The 20,789-nt window shown below is 39.6% G+C and overlaps 5 protein-coding genes across 6 annotated transcripts; 3 read left to right on the top strand and 2 right to left on the bottom strand.

Moving 5' to 3' along the window:
• Positions 1 to 505: 505 nt before the first annotated feature.
• LOC135169473 (CTTNBP2 N-terminal-like protein) lies at positions 506 to 10,178 on the bottom strand. Of its 2 annotated transcripts, XM_064134523.1 has the most exons (8): positions 9,239 to 10,178; positions 8,607 to 8,708; positions 7,910 to 8,134; positions 7,047 to 7,677; positions 6,687 to 6,785; positions 5,950 to 6,200; positions 3,558 to 3,881; positions 506 to 2,127 (listed from the first exon to the last, which is right to left on the bottom strand). In XM_064134523.1, the coding sequence occupies exons 1-8, from the start codon at positions 9,452 to 9,454 to the stop codon at positions 2,113 to 2,115; spliced, it is 1,863 nt and encodes a 620-aa protein (XP_063990593.1). In that variant the 5' UTR covers positions 9,455 to 10,178; the 3' UTR covers positions 506 to 2,112. The 2 variants fall into 2 exon arrangements, with proteins under 2 accessions (XP_063990593.1, XP_063990594.1); XM_064134524.1 differs by lacking the exon at positions 3,558 to 3,881 and having other exon boundaries at positions 9,239 to 10,176.
• A 461-nt stretch (positions 10,179 to 10,639) lies between these two features.
• On the top strand, positions 10,640 to 14,199 carry LOC135169465 (26S proteasome non-ATPase regulatory subunit 2). The gene is made up of 2 exons (XM_064134506.1): positions 10,640 to 10,836; positions 11,449 to 14,199. Exons 1-2 carry the CDS (start codon positions 10,759 to 10,761, stop codon positions 14,116 to 14,118), a joined length of 2,748 nt encoding a protein of 915 aa, XP_063990576.1. The 5' UTR covers positions 10,640 to 10,758; the 3' UTR covers positions 14,119 to 14,199.
• Positions 14,200 to 14,796: 597 nt separating this feature from the next.
• Positions 14,797 to 17,864, top strand: LOC135169472 (uncharacterized). The gene is made up of 4 exons (XM_064134522.1): positions 14,797 to 15,003; positions 15,106 to 15,264; positions 15,749 to 17,235; positions 17,311 to 17,864. The coding sequence occupies exons 1-4, from the start codon at positions 14,797 to 14,799 to the stop codon at positions 17,411 to 17,413; spliced, it is 1,956 nt and encodes a 651-aa protein (XP_063990592.1). The 3' UTR covers positions 17,414 to 17,864.
• Positions 17,865 to 18,050: 186 nt separating this feature from the next.
• Positions 18,051 to 19,519, top strand: LOC135169808 (dynein regulatory complex protein 10-like). The gene is given in 5 exon segments (XM_064135109.1): positions 18,051 to 18,382; positions 18,599 to 18,851; positions 18,973 to 18,989; positions 19,052 to 19,181; positions 19,184 to 19,519. Coding segments are annotated over 5 exon segments (1,011 nt in total). The 5' UTR covers positions 18,051 to 18,107.
• On the bottom strand, positions 18,646 to 20,769 carry Galla-1 (galla-1). The gene is made up of 3 exons (XM_064134533.1): positions 20,337 to 20,769; positions 19,863 to 20,126; positions 18,646 to 19,798 (listed from the first exon to the last, which is right to left on the bottom strand). Exons 1-3 carry the CDS (start codon positions 20,488 to 20,490, stop codon positions 19,701 to 19,703), a joined length of 516 nt encoding a protein of 171 aa, XP_063990603.1. The 5' UTR covers positions 20,491 to 20,769; the 3' UTR covers positions 18,646 to 19,700.
• Between the last annotated feature and the right edge of the window lie 20 nt (positions 20,770 to 20,789).

Here is a 20,789-nt window from a genome sequence, read left to right as displayed (position 1 = left end):
GGAGGGGCACGGGGACCGGCGGAATCCGTGGGGCGAGGGAACAGCGGGGAATGGCGGATTTGGACCGGGGATTGCGCGCGCATTGAATGGCGACCTCTTGTGGTGTCGTGGGAACTCTCGGCGAGGGGGTGGCGCGCAGGCGCCATTGCTGATGTTCGGTGGAGATGAGAAAGGTACATTATGAGGAGGCGGTTTGATTGGGGGAGTGTGGTATCAGTGGATTCGTAATTTTTTTGATACGGTGGGGGAAGAGGGACTTTATGAGCGTGGGGGATCGAAATGGCGATTCTAACCTCACTTTGGTGGGGTTAATCGCCGGTCTGGGTGGAGGTTCGGTGGGTCTGGATGGACTGGAGGTAGATCCAGTCATTTAAAATCTGTATGGATTATTTTTCAATATATTTTTATATGGATTTTTTTAGGTAGATGAAGCAGTTTTTGGATGTGTTGTCTTGGAGAAGTAGAAGTAGAAGCTGTCGGATTTTGTAAGTGAAGAAATAAGTAATTTTTTTTATTTTTTCAAGTTCTTTTATTTTTTATGTTCAGCTGCAATTATTTGTTTCTTTCCTCCATCCCTTCTCCTTTCGTTTGATTCTTTTATTACAATTTGAATTACAAGGGCTAATCAATTCGGTACATCGAGGACGTGTACGTGCTCTATATATGTATATTTACATATATTGTTTACGGGTTTTTCTGTATAATTAGTTCGATTCATGTTTGTTGGGAAGGGGTGAAGGATGATGAGGTCGTTACACTTCGCTCTCCGTTTTTCGAATTTCTTTCAAAACTTGAATGATTTTCAATGATTAAATTATCGTCCAAATTCTGTAAGGGATAAACAAAAAAACAGGATCACTCTCTGAATATTTCTCACCATATACTTGAGAAGAACCGAATTTTAGTGGAGAAAAAAAATCATTGAAGTACTTGGATATCCTTAAAGTGCAAATCCATCATCTTCCTTATCACTTCACTACTCAATTTTGTTCTTACGGATTACAGTTAACAGGTTCGCATACAATTACAATAGTTGGACAATCTACGATGGTGTGATCTATCGTTAATTTTGTTTTTTCAATGTTCAATTTCCATTGGGTTTCGAGAGGGCAATAAAATTTAGATCGTGCTCCAGTGGACATTCTGACCAAGGTATTGATACATGTGTGTGTTATTTGGTTGTGCCAATTGTTTTCCATTGGGCCGTTGAGTATAATTTCACGGGTAGACTTGGAGCTAGAGCACAGTACCAATTGTTTCGTCTCTTTAATTGTTTGTTGCAGTTTTTTTATTGTTCAAGCGATAAGGTGCTTGATAGCAAACCTGGGGCTGGCGATTCTGGAAGACTGTACCTTTTTTATTTCATGGGATGTACTGAGAGATCAGAGGACTCACGTCATTACGTGAACTTGTGGATGTCATGGGTATTTCGAGATTGTTCAACAGAATTTTTTCATCCCTGGGAACTGTTTTTTTACTTTTTTGAAATTTTAAAGTTAAATTTTTCACAAAACAATTTTATATTCCTCTGATGACAATTCCGGTTCCCTCAATTTTTCAATCAAATCGTCAAGGACAACTACCAAACATGGGAGATCCGAAAAAAATCACAAACATTTCGTGAACCCCGTGACATCCTCGCCATTATGTTACAGTTATTTTAACGATTACTGAATTCAATGACATCTACAAGCAAATGTTGAGGAGCTGACTGAGAATCCTCCCCTAATTTGATTCCTAAATTTGCCATTTTAATTCGTTTTACGCTTAAAATTGAGATCAATGATGTTTCAAGTAGTTTTTTTGAGTATTTAGTTTATGATCAACAAGCAGTCGGTGCTACGTTCATCAAAAATTCCTTCACCATCAACCATTTTCACAATATAAATTCCACAATAATGATCATCCATCTATGTAGTGAGGCGGCAGTGATGATAGCGAACGTAAATTCTCTCTTTATATAATCTGTATCGAACAGATTGAAAATGTACAATTAATCAACGAATTAAGTGCATGTGCTATGGAGTGAATGACTGGATTTTTAACATTTTCTGTCGCTGAATGCAGAACTGTTCACGTTCTATCCAGAGATCATGGTGATTCGACGGCGGATCAGCGTGGTTTTGTCTGGAAAATGTTTAAAAGATTAATTGATTTGGGGGGAGGGGGGGGCGGATTGAGGGGAGAGAAAAATTTCAACTGATCATTATTTTATCCTGACGTAAAAATCCTCCTCAGCACTCAAGACGTGAACAAGTGAGGCCGTTGATTTATTCTTATAAAAAATTTCAGCAAATTTATGAGATTCTGACGTAAATCATCAATTATTTTTTCACTTTTACATTATGATTTCTATTCTTCAGGAACGTCAATCCATTCGTTTGAAACGCTTAAATAAAAAAAAAGATAATTCCATCACGCAATCTCTCGGACGAGTTTCGCGATTTTAATGGTATTCTATTCAACTGAGCGTCAGACGTTTATCTTGGAGATGCTGAGGAGATGGGTTATTATTTGATTAGAAAGCCAGACCAATTTCCCATTGCATAATGCGGTTGATGATTCATTTCGTATGAATGCCGCCTGCTATCGAGGAAAAAGCATTCATTTTTACAGCGTCAATAGTCGTTTTGGTGATGGAAGAGTGACAGCATTTCTTGTTAACTGTTAAAATATTATTCAATTGACAATGAATTTTTTTTCAACGCCATTCGAATTAAATTTTTCTTTCTTTCGAATTCGTGGTTTCCACAGTTTAACTCGGGACTACCAAATCCTGGGTGATAACTGTGTTTATGGCATCGCGAATTTTTCATTCATCGTGGAGACAGGAGATTTGCGGGATGATTTTTAGAAACTTTTTTTATGGATCAGAAAATTTCCTCGAGAAAATATCAGCCATTTTTTTTTAATGAAACCTTTTTTTATCGAGGTAATTCAGTAGCGAAGCTGTAAAACGGTTTAAGTCGGCTTAACTCCTGGCTGAGTTTTCGAAGAATACCTCCGAGTCTAAGGGGATGATGAAAGTTTCATAATAACCTGTTTTGTAGCTGTTAAGGGGTTCAACAAAAAAATGTTACAATGAAAGTTTGACCATCTGCCTTAGATGACGTGATATTTATTTTTAAAAAGTGCAATTTCCAAAATTTACGGAAGCGAGGATTAGAATTGACGATCGAATCCTGAACAATTTTGAAAAATTTTATCGAGGGCATTTCCTCAAAAAACACAACACTTTTCCAAATATGGAATCCTATCATTCGATTATTTAAAAAATCCGTTTTCTTCATCTTCTCCGCACGAAATGAAAAAAAACTTTGGACTAAAAATCCCTTCGTTACGTTTCACTTCCTCCATCCTAAATTGAATGTAAATATTAATTTCAATTCCACTCCCTGAATTTCTAAGAATGCAATTGAATCCCACCACCCAGCCGAAAACCTCCCCCTCTAAATGAATGATAAATCGGCCAAATCCGTCTCTCCCTCCTCAGCATAAATTTTTTTTCACCAGAATTCCCTGGAAAATGACATTGAAATCTTGAATAATGAATTTACCTCATCAGGGATCTGTTGATGAGTGGGAATGGGTGATGATGGCTGTGCTGGCGGTTGTGTCTGTGTTACCCCCTGACACGTTCCCTGTTTCCCAATTTTTAAAGTATCTTGCAGTGGTTGATTGGGATCAGGACGTCTCATGTAAGCAGCTTCCTTTTTTGGTGGTACAACTGGTTTATTCGGTGGTACTGGTGGTGGCATACCACGTGGGACCAGTGGTTTTTTACCACTTCCAGCAACAGTTCCACCATGAAATGATGATTTCAATGTTGATGCTGATGGTGTACCCTTTCCCTCGTTCGTAACGACTCGTTTATCACTTGTCTGGGAAATTAACACACCACAGCCACAATGTGTATCACAATTAGTCAAAATTTGTTTCATTTTTTAAAATTTCGTTCATGTAAGATTGAAGATCTTGCTGTGTCCAATAACCAAGCCCATGTAACAACCATCAACCAAACCAAATAAAGCCAACGCATTTTGCTTTTCTATGTATCTTGTGTACTTGATTGGTGTTCTCGAAGAAGTGGAGTACGTGGATGCATAGCACAGATATGAGAACCATTGGTTTGCCGAAGGTATTTGTGGATTAAAGGAAAAATAATTAATGAAAATGAAATACAACGAAGCAGAAAATAATATCACGAATGTTTGGCATTTTCTTATTGCACAGAAGATTATCCCACAGGCACAGAAGTTCCCTGAATATTCAGGGATTTTTTTTTTTCATCCTCTGTACGATTTATTTATATTTTTTTGTTGTCTTTGCACATGAGGTCAAGCAGGGAAATTGTTGTGTAAATAAAGCACGGAAGTGAGTTGCATACGAATATTTAATTGAGGAATTAATTTGATATACATACTAAATAATACGTCTTATGTACAATAAGTATATTCAACTTGTTTAGGGTGATTTTGAAAACGGAAAATTATTCTACGTCTTTTCTACATTTTTTTTTCTCGCATTTGTGAAGTAATTTTGTTTTGTCATTATAAATGTAGTGGTTTTGAGGAGTGTATTGAAAGCATCTTTGGATTCAAATAAAGTTTTATGAGAGAAATAATAAGAAATAATAAGTGTAGCTACAACTGCAGTCTCATTGAAAAGAAAATATTCAACGAAAAAGCAGTGCAAAAATACTTTTTTTTTTCTCGCTAGGTCTAGGTAACAATGAGAGTGCAGTTGTTATCCTCAGCTTAAATAATACGCAATTGATTACTGCTCGATGTTGATGAACAGAGTTAATTAGCATCTACTAAGATAACTCTCAACGAAAATAATTGAAGAAAATTATTTGTGTAGAATACAATGATTGTAAGTACTCATTGGGCGATAAAAGGACAATGAACAATAAGACTAGAAAATTTCTAACATAATATCAAGTTTAAATAGACGATCCCTGGGAATTCCAGGGAATTCATTTATTAGCAAAGTTGTGAAATGTAAAAAGTTGTGTATTTTTGGATGGGAGAATATTTTGAAAATCAGTGGTTCTAGAGAAATAGTCTCGACATTTTCCACTCACTTCACTCATTCACATGATTAGACATTTAATTAGATTGTAAATTAAGTTCCAACGTTTTACAAATTCACTATGAAATTCAACTAAAAAAAGTAAAAAGTTGAAAAATTGCAGTTACCATTGAGGTTTCATATGTTTCTCCTAGTCTCTCATATTATTACATGTGTAATAATATATGCAAGTGATAATTAACCACAAGATTGAAAAATTTTCGATCTAATATAGAGTTAAAGTCAAGTTTTTTTAAAGACAACACTAAAAAATTATTTTCTTCTTCAAAATAAAATTGTTTTGGTGACGAGTGGTTCATCTGCTCCTCAACGCACCCATTAGCGAAGAGAATTGACGTGTCAGATGATAAATTAATTTGCACCGTTTCACAGATTCAAATTAGAGAAAGAATAAACCATTAAAAAATGGAAATTCCCGTTCAGGTTTTTCTTCTCTTCTAGTCTCAATCATCATCACATGTATTCTTATGTATATTAAGAATAAATTTAAAAAAGAAATAATATAATTATATTCGATTTGACTCCCTCAAACAACATAATGTTACTGATTTTACATAAAAAAATTCAATCACATGAAAATAATACAAAAAAAAAATATTTGCATCGAATTTTGAAGACATTAGGGTACATTTTAGGAACAAAATTTGAAAGACTGTCTTCCGTGCGTGAATACAGATGTCAGATAATAATGAATAAGGAATAGAGACATGCAATTACGTCTGCATCGTGGCGAATAAATACGTCACGCATTTTTTCATAGCCAAAAAATAAACGACGATTATTATAAACAGAAAGGAAATGAACAGAAGTCATTTAAATTAACGTGGATCGAGTAGAAAATTGTTGATGGATTACCTGGGGCTCAGGGGCCGGTGTATTTGTGTCACCCGAATTTTGTGGACCAGCAGTTATAATGTTAGCTGGCACTACTGGCCCAGGGGGTACTGATCCTTGTGATGGAACAACTGGTGCTGTACTATCATTTGCGATAGTGCCAGTCACTGGAGGAGACGTTGCCTGGCCGATAGAGGCTGGAGCGACAGCTGAACCGTACGTCACACCTCGCATAACTTGACGTGGTGTCACTGATCTTGCGATACCAGTGGCTGGAAAAAAATTGAAGGGAAAAAATGATCATAAGTGAAGATATATCAAAAGTGAATGCATGAGTTAAATTAAAGATAAACTCTCTCCTAATTTTAGAATTATCTTGAGAATTAGTTCACGAAGGATCACAAAGGATTTTATATCTGTAGCTTTTGTTCATTTCTGAATGGACATTTTTAATTTCTCCTTTTACTTGATCATAAAATTCTGATCACCATCACAAATGCCCCACCAATATTTCTTCGGATAAGTCCCCTTTATTCCAAGTCTTCATGAAAGTTTAACGTTTCTGCTCGAGATGAAATGAAATGAAAGGCAATTCTAAAGAGACCATTGAATAGCATTGAAAGTATAATCATACTCCTTCTGCTTTATTAGTTTCCAAGTTATCGAGAATGCTCGTTTTCATTTGGTTCGTGGAGTTTTCATTCATCCATGTGTCTTTTTAAAGGCTGATTGAATTTCAAATGAGAATGAATACTCACTCGGTCCACTCACTGGTACACTGGTTACTGTCGCTGTGGGTTGGACAACTTTACTACTAACCATTGGGGTCCCTGTGCCTAGAACAGGTGCTCCTTTTACTGTAAAAAATCATTTTTTCGGTTAAAAATCCACTTGACGAGTCAAAGTAAATCAGTTCAGGATGTTAAACATTAATGGAACTTGATGACAGATTTATGACATAAAATTAACTCTGTAGTGAAGTGGTAAATCGATATAATCTGAGTCATCTCTGAGTTTTTAGTAATATCTCTAAATCTACAGGACATAGCGAAAGTTTTGCAAGACAAAAGAAAATGTTCTGGATTTTTCCTGCAAATTAACAAAAAAAAATAACTAACACGCTTGTGTTGCCACACCAGCAGGTCTCAGGGTGGGCATAGCTGCCAAATTAGCTGGCTTAGCAGGTGGTGGAGGTGGTGTTGCCCCCAAGGGAGCTCTGATACCTCCACGTATCGCAGCCCCACTCTTCCACGACTCCAACTCTGCCTTCATTCTCTCCAACTCCATCTCAAACTCCTTCGACTTTTTCTCTTCCTTGGTGAGTGCCTGTCGATACTGCTGCCTCTCCATATCAAATTGAGCCAACTGTTTCTCCAACTCTGCCTCCATCTGCAGTGACTTCTTGCTCTCCTCCTCGAGGCCCTCTGCCATTGAATCAATTCTCACTTTTTCCTCACTCAGTATCTGCGCCAAATCCTCGGAACGTTTACGCTCCTCGATGTACTTCATTATTATCTTCTTTCGTTCCGCCAGGAGGAGAAGAACAATTTGTTTCTGTCTACTTTTCTCCATTTCTAGAGCTAAACTCTCCTTCTTCAATTCCATCTCCAGTCGTTTCTTCTCCTGTCTCTCCAGCTCCAATTCTTTCTTCAATCTCGTGCGCTCTTTTTCAAGGCCGTACGTGATGTCGTCACCCTGGGCTGTATCGTGCTCGTGTTTGCGTTTTTCTTCCTCCAATTCTTCGATCACCTTCAATTATAATTGTTAAAATAGATTTTTAAGATCGTCCGGGAATAATTAGCCAATTAATAATAAAGAAGTGAAATCACGAGGGCTCATCATTAAGTCGTTATGGAAACAAAAACTGTTACGATATGATAAAATCGAATTGAAATTCCAAACTCAAAGTCCAAAAATTCTACCAGTGAAATTTCAATTTTTTTAAATAATTCAATACTTCTCTCAACAATGGAGTACACACCGCTCTGTGCCGGATTTCCGTGTCCTCCAACATCTTGGCCATTCGTTTCTGGCTTACTTTCTGTTTCAGCATAAACAGATTAAAATTCGGACCCTTTTCATTCATCTGATCATTGTCATTGTGAATTACTCCTCCAACAATAGCAAAGTCACGTGCCAGAGCCACATGGGGATCAGAAGTGCCACTTCTATACCGGGAATTCAGTAGATGTTTCATCTTCTCCGACTTGAAATTAATAAAATAACTCAATCAACTTCGCACCATCACAAGTCTGGATTGAAATTTTATTCAATTACCCCAGTTCTCCGTCACCGACTGACATCAACCATTCAGTAGTGAATTCGTCAATAATAGTAAGTCAATTTCACGGTTTAAATAGTTCTGTGACGAATACTCGGACAACTGCGGGAGAGGTGCGAGAAAATTCGAATACGATTTTTTTTAGGAAAATAGAGTTGACTATTTTCTAGAGTATACAAGTTTTTTTTTGTTTCGTCGATTATTGCTAAAGTTATTGCGAATAAATGGATTCCTTGTAGAACAAATCATTAGTGTCCACAGACTTTTAATACCTCCTTTTGACTGACTCGACGAATTTTCCCGCAAGCCTCTTAGTTACCTTCATCGTTGTCAATACGAGTTCCCTAGACTCTAGACTCTCACCCACCGTAACAAAACTCAATTAATGTTGAATTACCTTGAGAGCAGCAATTACAATATCTCGAGCCTGCAATTCTCCCTCGAGATAACCGAGGAGTTTCAGCAAGTCCGTTTTACTCAGCTCCATCTTCGGATTCCGCTGTCAAACCAAAATCGAGGTAGTTCATCAGAAAAATTATTTAAACAGCGAAATTAAATGATAGAAAGATTAGGGGATTAGATTTTAATTTGGTTATTTGAAATTCCAAACGTAGTTACATACCAGTGCCTTCCTAGAATTGTTTAAATAAATTGAACCTTCCACGGAAAATCTTCCGCTGGTTTTATTAGAGTGAAATAAACTCCAAAGAATATTTTTTTATTTGAAGGAATTTTATGGAATCCTGATTGCCAAGATTGCAGACAATTTTATAGAGATCCAAAGGATTCCAAGGACTTTATACAATTTAATATATTTTCAAACGATCGGTCTCCAGCAATTTGCAATTTACAAATCAATCATCCCACGAGCTCAATTGTTATGAAACACCTTGACTATCTCAACAAGTCAATTAATCTGCTCCACTCCACGAAATGCTCTCACGTGGTACATAAATTATCATTATCATTCGACTAAATTATCCCCTCACCAATACCCCCAAAATTCCAACACCAAAAACTCCTACAAACCTTCAACGTATTCGAGCAGCTCTTGTCAAGCGGCTCAAAGTTATTCGCCTTCTGCTGTGACATTTGCATTTGACTCTGTCCTTGTGTCATCCGAAACTCTCCCCCCGACATAGTTGACGATGACATTACCAGCGTTGTCGGTGAAGATGTCGACGGTAGAGTACTACTACCGGCAATCGACCCACCATCTCCAGCACTGCCTGGATGAGTTGCCATATTGTCATGAACGTGAATAAAACCGAATTTGCAATTCCGACTGGGCCCACCAACGTCCTCCCCAAAGCTGTTATCCGTACGTCGTCTCTTGGCACTCAAACCACTCGGAAAAATCCGGCACGAGGGATACGCTAATCTCTTCAGCTTTTACAAATTATTTATCCATATTCAGAGGAAAAATCTACCCACCCCCTCGTCCACTACCCTATTTACTATAAAAATGAGTTCTCTGTCTCACAGCAGATACACGAAACAATCATCAGCTACGTGTGATACATCGAGTTGACACTCTTCAACGCATTCAACACTAATGCGGCGCGTCATTCACATGGTTATCATCATCAGTTTCACCTTCTGTCCACTTTGTCATGAGACACATTGAGAAATTCACCCAGGGATTCAAGGGGATAACAAGAGAACCGATCAATTGTTGGGAGCTTGCGAGGGACAACCATAGGGAAACTTGTGAGTTTTACGCAGCCCAACTCCAAACGATACCAATCATTGAGATTGTGGGCCCTGTACACACACGGATTAATCCACTACCACCAATTCACTGCAAGAGAATTCACTGCCTCTGAAGAGTCACTTCAGCTTCTCCCCTCTTGCCACCCAATCCCTTTATCGTGTGTGTTGGCTTTTTAGGATCTTTTTTAGACTATTTTTACGGTTACACGTGAGTGTGTGAGACACCCCAGGACGACACACACTTGCGCAATAATGCCTCGTAGATGGGTCGAATGATGGAGTGTACGATTGGCTGTAGATGCGAAGGTTATAGGGGGATTGCCAACGCTTATGGAGCGGCTTCGACCGGAAAATTTAGTGGCGGAGGTGCACGTCTCTGTCGGTAAGGCAGGGAGAACGGAGAACGTGGCGAACTGGGCTGGGGGCCTTTGTCTGTAGGAGTCCCAGGAGCAGAGAAAATGCGAAAACCCTCAAAATGGGTTTTAGAATATTCCTGGAGCCTCAGAAAAATCGCAAATGGCTGCCCCGAATGGCATGCCACGTACTGCGTGGTAATGCTTTACCGACAGGGACGTTCATCATCGTAGTTCAGCCGCCATCGCTACGAATTTCATGGTTGAAGCTACTCCATAAGCGTCAGGAACCGCCCTAGAGTCTGGGGGGGATGTTGGAGAATGTGGAATCGGATTGGTGGATAGAGAGCACGGCGCGACGATCGCACAGTGACTCGCCAACTACGAGGTAACATAACCTCAATTACTGTGACGGGGTCTCTTGTCAAGTTTCAGGGATTTTTGAGAGTATTTGGAAAGTATTTGAGGATTTAACTGGAGAAGATGCCGGAGAGCACGAAGGCAGAGGCCAAGACGTCTAAGGATGTGAAGGCGAGTAAGGAAGAGGAGAAAAATGAAATGGTGAGTGAGAGGAACTTGTTAGTTTCAGTTGGGGTTAAGTTCAAGTTCTTGGGCATTTGCCCCTCTGGGTTTAAGGATTTACTCAGTATATGTGGGGATGAGGGGGATGATTGATTTAGATCTAGATGATGTTGGGTGTAATTCAGTATTTGGACTGTTGTGGAGGTTTAGTAATGAAGGTCTAGAATAGGGTGACTTGGCTCCAATTGCTGATGATGGTTTATTGAATATCTGATAGTTAATTATTGCACAAGTTGCACATCCGAAAAATGGAGCTTTCAACGAATCTCAAATCTCTTTGTTATGATGGCTCCCGATGTAGAATTCTATTTTTAATTTTTCATTGTTGCGAAGGCTTTTCTTTGTCATCACATGTTTCATCATTTCTTTAATGAAGACTAGAGAAACGAACTGAATAATTAATAATATTGATTTTTATATGTAGCTCGTCAAGATTTATTTAAAGAAATCTTGTTGATTTACCAACAATATTTTATATAAACACAAAACTTCTTCAAGAGGTTTGGAAAAACGGTTGTCATTCTCGACTTCATTTAAATGAAAATTTCATTGTTGAAAAGAAGTCAACCATCGATATTTATAATTTTACAGTCCGAAGAGGACAAACTCCTTCAGGAGGAGCTCGACACATTCGTGGAGCGTCTACAGGACTCCGACAAAAAGCACCACCACCCAGCCCTCGAGGCCCTCCGCACGAAAATTCGCGAATCAACTACTTCAATGACGAGTGTTCCAAAGCCCCTAAAATTCATGCGTCCTCACTACGACACAATGAAGACAATCTACGAGAAACTGACGGACAAAAAATCCCAGGAACTCTGCGCAGACATAATCTCAGTCCTGGCGATGACAATGGGCGAGGGCAGAGAGTGTTTGAAATACCGTTTGAAGGGTTCAGCCTCAGAACTCGGCGAGTGGGGTCATGAGTACGTACGCCACTTGTCCGGTGAGTTAGCAGCCGAGTGGGACGAGGTAAATGGTGGTGACGATGCTGAAACCAACACCGATAAGCTGATAACCCTAGTCCAGGAGATAGTCCCCTACAACATGAAGCACAACGCAGAGACTGAAGCCTGTGACCTCCTCATGGAGATCGAGAAGCTCGACCTGCTGGAGGACTACGTCGACGAAAGTGCTTATCAGAGAGTCTGTCTGTACCTCACCAGTTGCGTTCCCTACGTGGCAGATCCTGAGAACACGACTCTCCTGCGAGCTGCCTGGGCCTTGTACAGAAAATACAGACAGTTCCCCCAGGCCCTGCGCCTGTCAATGCAGCTGAACGACCTCAACCTCGTGCGCTACTGCATCATGAGCTGCAAAGACTTCTCCATGCAGAAGCAGTTGGCGTTCATGCTGGGTCGCCAGCAGATATTCCTGGAGTTGCCAGACTCATCAGCTGAGTACGACGAACTAACGGAGATCCTGTCAAACTCCCACTTGAACAATCACTTTTTGAATTTGGCACGAGAGCTCGACATCATGGAGCCCAAAACCCCTGAGGACGTGTACAAGTCTCACCTGGAAAATTCTCGTCCACCATTTGGTGGAGGACAGGTGGACTCTGCTCGTCAGAATCTGGCAGCGTCGTTTGTCAATGGGTTCGTCAATGCTGCTTTTGGACACGATAAACTGTTAATTGGGGATGGAAACAAGTGGTTGTATAAGAATAAGGAGCATGGAATGCTATCAGCAACTGCATCACTGGGACTGGTGCTACTGTGGGACGTCGATGGAGGCCTGACACCAATTGATAAATATCTGTATTCCTCTGAGGATTACATCAAGTCGGGTGCACTGTTGGCTTGTGGAATAGTCAACTGTGGAGTGAGGAATGAGTGCGATCCTGCACTTGCTTTGCTGTCAGACTACGTTCTCCACAGCAGCAATACCATGAGGATTGGAGCTATCGTGGGATTGGGATTGGCTTATGCTGGATCGAATCGAGAGGCAATACTCACACTTCTGGCTCCAGTGTTGACTGATCCAAAATCTAATTGGGAGGTCATTGGTGTCACTGGTTTAGCTCTTGGTATGGTGGCTGTTGGATCCTGTAATGTATTCGTCACCACTAGTATTATGCACTGCCTCATGGAGAAGTCTGAGACTGAATTGAAGGACACTTATGCTCGGTTTCTACCTCTTGGTCTTGCCCTGTGTTTCCTGGGAAAGCAGGAAGCTGCTGAGGCGATCATTGCTGCTCTGGAGGTTGTCCCTGAACCCTTCAGATCCATGTCGACTACTCTGGTGGAGGTTTGCGCTTATGCTGGCACTGGCAATGTGCTGAAGATTCAGCATCTTTTGCACATCTGTTCTGAGCATTATGAGCCTAGTTCTGATAAGGATGACAAGGATCGTAATCAGAAAGACTCCAAGGATAAAAAAGATGACAAAGACAAGGAAAAGGAGAAGGACAAGGACAAGAAAGATTCTAAGGATAAGGACGATAAGGACAAGCCGAAGGAGAAAGATCTGAGCTCCAAACAGGCAATTGCTGTTCTTGGAATTGCTCTTATCTCCATGGGAGAGGAAATCGGTGCTGATATGGCGTACAGAACGTTTGGACATCTGTTGAGGTACTGCGAACCTGTTATCAGACGATCTGTTCCTCTAGCCCTTGGACTCATCTCAGTTTCAAATCCAAAACCAAACATCGTGGATACACTTTCGAAATTTTCGCATGACAGTGATCCTGAGGTGGCTCACAATGCTATCTTCGCAATGGGGTTGGTTGGGGCTGGTACTAATAACGCAAGACTGGCTGCTATGCTCAGACAACTGGCCCAATTCCATGCCAAGGACCCCAATAATCTTTTCATGGTCAGAATTGCTCAAGGACTGACACATTTGGGTAAAGGAACTCTCACCCTCTCGCCTTATCACAGTGACCGACAACTTCTGAGTCCTGTTGCTCTTGCTGGTCTTCTTGCGACACTGATTGGCTTTCTGGATGTCAAGAATATCATCCTGGGAAGGTCCCACTATCTTCTCTATACTCTTGCTGCTGTTATGCAGCCCAGAATGCTCGTCACCTTCGATGAAGAGTTGAATCCTCTTCCTGTGCCTGTCAGGGTTGGTATTGCTGTTGATGTTGTGGGACAGGCTGGTAAACCCAAAACCATCACTGGCTTCCAGACACACACGACACCGGTTCTACTTGCTTATGGAGAAAGGGCTGAACTCGCTACTGAGGAGTATATACCACTTACTCCGATTATGGAGGGATTTGTTATTCTCAGGAAAAATCCCGAATTCGTTCCTTAGGGTTAGGTTTCAATTATAACTGCTACCTACTTTATACTTCATTTTTAAATAAAATAAATTAATTTTTTTTCTTGAACTAAATTTCAATGTTTTATTCATAATTTTAGGGCTTATTATATGAAAAAATAAAATAAAACTCAATTTTATATTTCAAATTATTCAAATTTTTCTGCCAAAATTTGGCAAAAATTTTGCGTCTATTTTGGCGGCTGATGGCAACAAAGAGAACGCCAGAATTTGTTCGTCAAAAGCAATCAGCTGTCGGTTATCTACAATAAAATGACATTAGCGACCCCAAATCCGTTTCCATTACGATTCACAAACCTCCAAATAGAATTTACTCCCCGAAATGTGTGGAAATTTCAACTTCTTTGTTTGTTGTCAATTTTCGTGTATCTAGGTGAGATGACTGGCGCAACCAGTGGACACAGGCTCATCAAAATTTCCAAATACATGTAAAAATAATTTGTGAGACGTTGGCATTTATAGCGTACCACGAGTGCTCCATTAATGTGAACCAATTGAATTTTGGTTATTCGGCGAATTGGTTAGTGCTGTTGCGGTTGTGGTTTAGTGTCAGTGCATTAGAAAGTCAAATCCTTGCGTTTACGTGGCCCAATGCACTGGGTAAAGGGTTGAAGATCATATCAAAGTTGTGATAATTATTTTGAGTGTCAAATGGAAGACGCAAAAAGTGAAAAATCAGTGACAATGGAGGAGCAGGCGCCCCAGGATTCGTCTTCGTGGGGTGAATGGACCATAATTCACGATGACAGGCAGAAAAATACTGACAATACGGTTCTAGACCCTCCGGAAGCGAAACCCACGGCCACTGGAGAGGACGATGAACAGGAAGAGTGTCACGTCGTCGAGGAAGCACGTGAGGTATTCAACATTAGTCAATATATTTTTGGAAAGGCCACGACCTTGGAAACGGCATCCAAAACAACTCACTAAGTGTATTTGTTTTTTATTATTTTTCTCCAGGTGATTGAGGAGATAGACCCAGCCAGTTTGGAGTCTTCTGATGTACCTGCATCTCCACGTGAAGAACATTCTGATGGAATTTCTGTCATCACTGACAGCGATGAGATTAGGCGAGAGGCTTTGAAAATCGTTCGGCCTGTTGAACAAACAATTCCAAGGGTACAGTATGGCCTTATGGATTTTCACGATATTTCCCAACCCTTTGGTGTAATTAGGATGCATCAGGTTTCATTTTAAACTTTGACAAAGTACCTTCAGAAGAAAAAAGAATGATCTAATTTCACTCTACGAATTTCGAGTACTCGAGGATTAAGAACGACTCTTATTTTCTCTGGAACGATGAACATAATTTACGACGGAGTGGACTTGTCCACGAATTATCCCCATAATTTGTCAAGGCCAACAAAAAAGAACATCTTACTTGACACCTCATCCTTAAATTGCTAACTGTACTCCTCTCCACCACTGGGCTGCAGAATTATTTTTAGAATAACATATATAATAGGTTCTCATCACATTAGGAGTCTAATGTTGTGACTCAGTTGAAATTTCTCAAATTGATCTAATCTTCTAAAAGTGTAAAGAATTAAATATAAACCCTGAGATCTCTCGTATCCCAACTAAAATTAATTTCTTTGTTTAGTTCGGTCTTCACGCGAATTTCATCGCAGCGTGTTGTCTGGCTGTTGCTATTGGATTTGGTATTGGCTGCGTCGTTGGCACAGGAAAGACACAGCTTCCATCGCCCTCCATTCAAGTGCCACCGAGACCGTCTTTCCCACGACTCGAAGAGTCACATGTTGATGTACCGGGGGATGTGTCCATCAGCATTGAATCCGAGCCATATAACCCCACCCTGAGTGCCCCAAACATACCAGATCCAGAGTCCAAACGACACGATCTGTTACAGGACTTGGGGAATGCAAAAGACCATAATCTTCAGGCTGGAAAATTCGAGCAGATTCCCAAGTTTAAGAACTCTCTTCAGAAACTAAAATTATCCTTAGATACGCTATGTTCGCTGATAAACAAAAATCAGCGAACGAATTACGAGAACATCTGCACCAAAAATTCCAAAATTTTTGAGGTCATCGAGCTGAAGGACACGGTTGAGTACATTGTCAACGAGTTCGGCTACAGGGAGGACGTCTCGATGAAGAAATTCATCGAGGGAATGGACTCGAAGATCGAGACGATGGTGACGTCGTTCCTGGATCGCTTTTCGAAGATTGTGGAGAAGATGCGGGGGAAGCTCTATCAGAGAATTTGCCTGATCAGAAATACGTACGACAAGGAAGCCAAGATCCAGGAAATTCTGGATCAGAGATCAATATCTCTAGAGAACTGCAACCATTCGTCGCCCAAAGCCCCGAATCCGGAGAAGAAGAGGAGAATGAGCAAGAGGGAGGAGCGAGGAGTTGATGACGGAATTCCGGAGGAAATGAGCGAACTGGAGTCCTGGGAAATTGGGGAGGAGAGCACCGAAGCTCATGAGAGTAAGAAAAATAAGGGGAAGAAACAGGAGGCCCAGGAGGCTCCACAAAAGAGGCAGCACGGCTCCAGCAAAGAGGGTTCGAGTGATAATTCAAAGAACAAAAATAATTTCCAAAAATTTAAGCCAAGGGAAGAGTCCAATGAGAATTCAAACGAGCAGAAGAATTTTAAGGAGTTTAAATTTAATTATCGCGAGTCCAACGACGACTTTAGGAAATTAAAACCTCATTATCGAGAGTCAAGTGGATATTCAAAGGAGCAAAAGGATTTCCATTCGTCGGAAGAAAGGAATAATCCGTCAAAGTTGAAGAAGAAGTACTCTACACAGTGGGGAGGGTCTAACGAAAATTCTTCGGAGGAAAATGTTCCTTCGGAGCAGCAAAAGGAAAATAAAAATGGAAATAGGAATGATTTCAAGCCTTTGAAGAAATATGGAACGTCCAAGGGTGAGCCAAAGGAGAATTTTGTGGAGAAGAAACATGGAAATAATTACGAATCTCTTAATGAACATGAGAACAGAGCAACAGGACAGAATGAGAAGGTCTGTTACTCGAAGAAGTGCTCGAAACCCTACGATACTGACGAGAAATATTCTCGAAAGGGAAATGGGAAGAATGGACAGTGGCAATTCGAAAGGTACCTTAATAAACCAAAACTATGGATCACTTCCTAATGAGTGGACTTGATTTTTTTTCGTTTTTTTAATGATAGGGCTCAAGGCAGAAGGAAATATCGTTCTGACGAGGATGACGGACACGGGGTGTGGTACGACGACCGTGCGAAGGGTCGAGAACGCGCAAGACATGGATTCTAACGACTATTATACATAAACAAAAATTCCTCTCACGATTTTTAATTAATTTGAGATTCCAAAAAAAACGATTAAATCCGCACGTTTCAATAAAAGATTTTCAGAAAATCTTGGACTGGAATCTGCAGATTATAAATTTAAAAAATCGATTTCTTCACTTGAAAATCTCAAATTCATGAATTCTAGGGTAGGATGAGAAATCTCAAAATGAACGTTTTCTTAGTGGTGTAATTTTCTTTTATATCTAACGTATATTGCTAAAGTTTTCTGAAATGTGGGCGGAAAGTATTTTTTTTTCTCTCTAATACTTAAGCTGTGGAGATTGGATCTCTGTATTTTAGAGAGTGGTAGGGTCATTGAGGACTTGATTTTTACCAAATTGACTGGCTGTACTGTCGACAATAGCGACGAGTGATATTGAGTATTCAAATAAAGATGTGGTATCTCTTAGTTACGAATCTGTTTTTGTGATTTATCTGGGGCTCAAGTTGTAGAATGAGCTAGACCAGATTTGGAGAGTAATTTCCAAAGGAATCAATAGTGAAGTTATAAAATGAGGGAAGTTAACTGATCTTCAACCTCGTTTTACCTGAAACTGGACAGAATATTGAAGATAATTAATTTTTTTACGCTTTTTTCGATGTGTAAAATATTTGGAGGAACTTTCATTTGTTTAAAGTCCAGAATCCCGGTTCAAATGGGCGAAATTTCTGAAAAAACCGTGGAAATAATCATCTCAAATATCGAAAATGTACTTGATAGTCTTCTTACCGACATCGAAGAATTACCAGGGCACATTAAATCGGATGGGTCGTGGATTTTCTTGAGACACTTGACGTTTTTAGTTGAACACGTGCTGTTCAGATTGGGAACTACTCCAATTATGGAGAAGAACCGGAGAGATTTCTATGACAATCTTTGGCACGTCAATAGAGAAACACGAAATAAATTGACGAGTAATTATGATTATTGGTATTAACACACGCCAGATTATTGATAATTGACATCATGGTTAATTATTTAATAATTTTTTGGATATAATAAGAAAAGAAATATTGAATGTTAACTTTCATTTAGCATTGACATCTGCCATTGGAGAGCAACGACAAGCGAATCACGAAATTATAGACAGAATTCATAGTAATTATCTACGAAACTGTCAACTAGTCTCGCGAATCGGCGATAAATTCTCGGAAGATGCTGTGACGATCAGGTAAATTCAAACCGTCTGGCAATTCCCAAAATTCCTTTATTGTATAAAAATCATTTTAACATCGTTACTATGTACAGACTAAAGTTCGAGCGTACGCAACTTAATGAATATAAACAATCCGAGGATAGGAGAAATGATTTGCGAGAGATTTGTGGAATTTCCAAGAATAAATTGAAGAATTTTCAGCTTAGCCTTCGAAACTTGGAGCACGAGATGTTTCAGAAAAGGTAGGGAGCTTTATTTCTTGATTACCATAATGATTAATTATAGGGAAAATTATCAAGGCATGAAAAGTTCAACTAAATCGCAATATTAATAATAAATAAAATATTCACATTTTTTTGTTCAGAAAATATTGTATCACTGGTGAAGTTAGTATGGATATCAAACAATAAAAAAGTTATAAACCTAATTCTTCGTTAATTAAGGTTGAAAATGTCAGCGAAATTCCTGTCACTATTGACTCGATATGACACAGAAATTGGTGCGAGGAAAAAAACCGTTTCTGATCTTCAATCCGTCCTGAACGATCTCACGACCAAAATTGATAAATTAGAAGTATGAAATTTCTAAAAAATCACAATTCTTTCGAACTATCCGATTTTGAGGAGTTTAATAAATTTATTCAACAGGAGGATATGAAAGAACAATCATACTTGTATGACTCCTGTTTTAACGAACAAGAGGAATCTAAATTGGCGGAAATACGAGAAAAGCTCGAGCTCATTTCGAGGACTATTGCAGTGAAGAAGATACAACGCTGGTGGCGGAGTATCCTCCCAGCCCTTCGAGCTAGAAATAAAAAATCCAAGAAATCGAAGAAAAAGGGAAAACAAAAAAAATAATTAGAAAAAGCTATTTCAAAGAAAAGATGTCACAGAATATCAATCTCCTGACTTTTTAAAATTCTCTCTGCTCACCCCATAAATACCGTAATCATTCTGTAAAAAATTCCCTGAACATTCCATAATCTTTGTTCAATCCCAAGACCTTTTCTCCAAGAGGAATTCCCTCATCGTCCTCTTAATTCCCCTCCCAAATCAATATAAAATATTCTCAACTTTGAATTAATCACTTCTACTCGTCCTCCTTGATGCACTTCTCCACCAAATCACTCAAGTTTGGGTTCTCCATAGCAGCTGCGATCCTCTCTTTATCATTTATCTGTTTATTAACTGCAAAAATCACAGCATGATAGACAAGCAGTGGAGACAAGAGCTGATGGAATTGAAAACATACTTTCATCCTCGGTGGAGTGGGCTCCCTTCTTGATGAAAATATCCAGTTTAAATGATGCCAACAGATTCCGCTCCAATTTAACTCTAATGCATAGTCCAATGAGTGTGGCCAGGGAGCAGTGGGGAACAGTTGGATTGAATTCAACACGAATTACGTAGCTGTCGTTGGATTTTCCTTGAGTTACACTTACACAGTCTTCGTAGACTACGTCCAGGTCTTCCAAGGTTTGAGGCTTCTCTGGGTCCTTTATTGTTCTGAGAAGATCTATAAAAGTATTTTATAAATATGAGATCACAAAGACCATTTGTGAGCCTAAACAACCTGTCAATTGTTGAATAATCTCAGAAGCTAGAGAATTTTCGTGTCTAGAATGTTTTTTTCACTTTCCATCGTACAACAAATCGTGTCCAAAGTCAGTAATTAATTTATTCAACACAACAATATTTAATACAGAATAAAACAACAAAAGCTTGCCGTAGACAGTCTCCTTGAGCTCCGAGGCATCCACAATAAAACAGTTTTGATTCTTCTCATCAGTCAAATCCCTGGCCGTCCCCATCATCTGATCAGGCATCAAACCATCTTTGACTTTGCTCCCGATCGATAGCTTGCGTAACAACGAGAACATTTCTTATCCAAGATATAATTCAATATCTCAGTGCTGAACATTCGTGGGTCAAAAAATCCCTTGCAAGCACTATGACAATGAGTTATCGTTTATGATCAACAACCTAACCTAGTATCTCACACCACAGAACCTCCAAGACTCCCCAGAAACTATGAAAATCATTGCCATGTGCCAAATCATTCATTAAACTCGATTTCTCTCGTTTATCGATCGAAATCTCGATTTTTAAATTCATCAATCACCTGGTGTTGATGCCTGTGCATCATATGATACTCCGAATCAGGCAAACACCGGCTTTA

The sequence above is a fragment of the Diachasmimorpha longicaudata genome, chromosome 15, assembly GCF_034640455.1.
Source record: "Diachasmimorpha longicaudata isolate KC_UGA_2023 chromosome 15, iyDiaLong2, whole genome shotgun sequence".
Lineage (NCBI taxonomy): Eukaryota > Metazoa > Arthropoda > Insecta > Hymenoptera > Braconidae > Diachasmimorpha > Diachasmimorpha longicaudata.
The sequence above is the reverse complement of the archived record's forward strand: the minus strand, read 5'-3'. Positions and strand labels throughout refer to the sequence as shown.

Excerpts from the sequence above, each read along its gene's own strand:
- LOC135169472 (XM_064134522.1), top strand. The coding sequence starts at position 14,797 with ATGGAAGACGCAAAAAGTGAAAAATCAGTGACAATGGAGGAGCAGGCG. Across the intron at positions 15,265-15,748 it reads TTGAACAAACAATTCCAAGG|TTCGGTCTTCACGCGAATTT; the intron begins GTACAGTATGGC and ends TTCTTTGTTTAG. Across the intron at positions 17,236-17,310 it reads GGACAGTGGCAATTCGAAAG|GGCTCAAGGCAGAAGGAAAT; the intron begins GTACCTTAATAA and ends TTTTAATGATAG.
- Galla-1 (XM_064134533.1), bottom strand. The coding sequence starts at position 20,490 with ATGTTCTCGTTGTTACGCAAGCTATCGATCGGGAGCAAAGTCAAAGAT. Across the intron at positions 20,127-20,336 it reads GCTCAAGGAGACTGTCTACG|ATCTTCTCAGAACAATAAAG; the intron begins GCAAGCTTTTGT and ends ATACTTTTATAG. Across the intron at positions 19,799-19,862 it reads CCACTCCACCGAGGATGAAA|TTAATAAACAGATAAATGAT; the intron begins GTATGTTTTCAA and ends TGATTTTTGCAG.
- LOC135169465 (XM_064134506.1), top strand. The coding sequence starts at position 10,759 with ATGCCGGAGAGCACGAAGGCAGAGGCCAAGACGTCTAAGGATGTGAAG. Across the intron at positions 10,837-11,448 it reads AAGAGGAGAAAAATGAAATG|TCCGAAGAGGACAAACTCCT; the intron begins GTGAGTGAGAGG and ends ATAATTTTACAG.
- LOC135169473 (XM_064134523.1), bottom strand. The coding sequence starts at position 9,454 with ATGGCAACTCATCCAGGCAGTGCTGGAGATGGTGGGTCGATTGCCGGT. Across the intron at positions 7,678-7,909 it reads CGGAAATCCGGCACAGAGCG|GTGATCGAAGAATTGGAGGA; the intron begins GTGTGTACTCCA and ends TTATAATTGAAG. Across the intron at positions 6,786-7,046 it reads TGGTGTGGCAACACAAGCGT|TAAAAGGAGCACCTGTTCTA; the intron begins GTTAGTTATTTT and ends GATTTTTTACAG.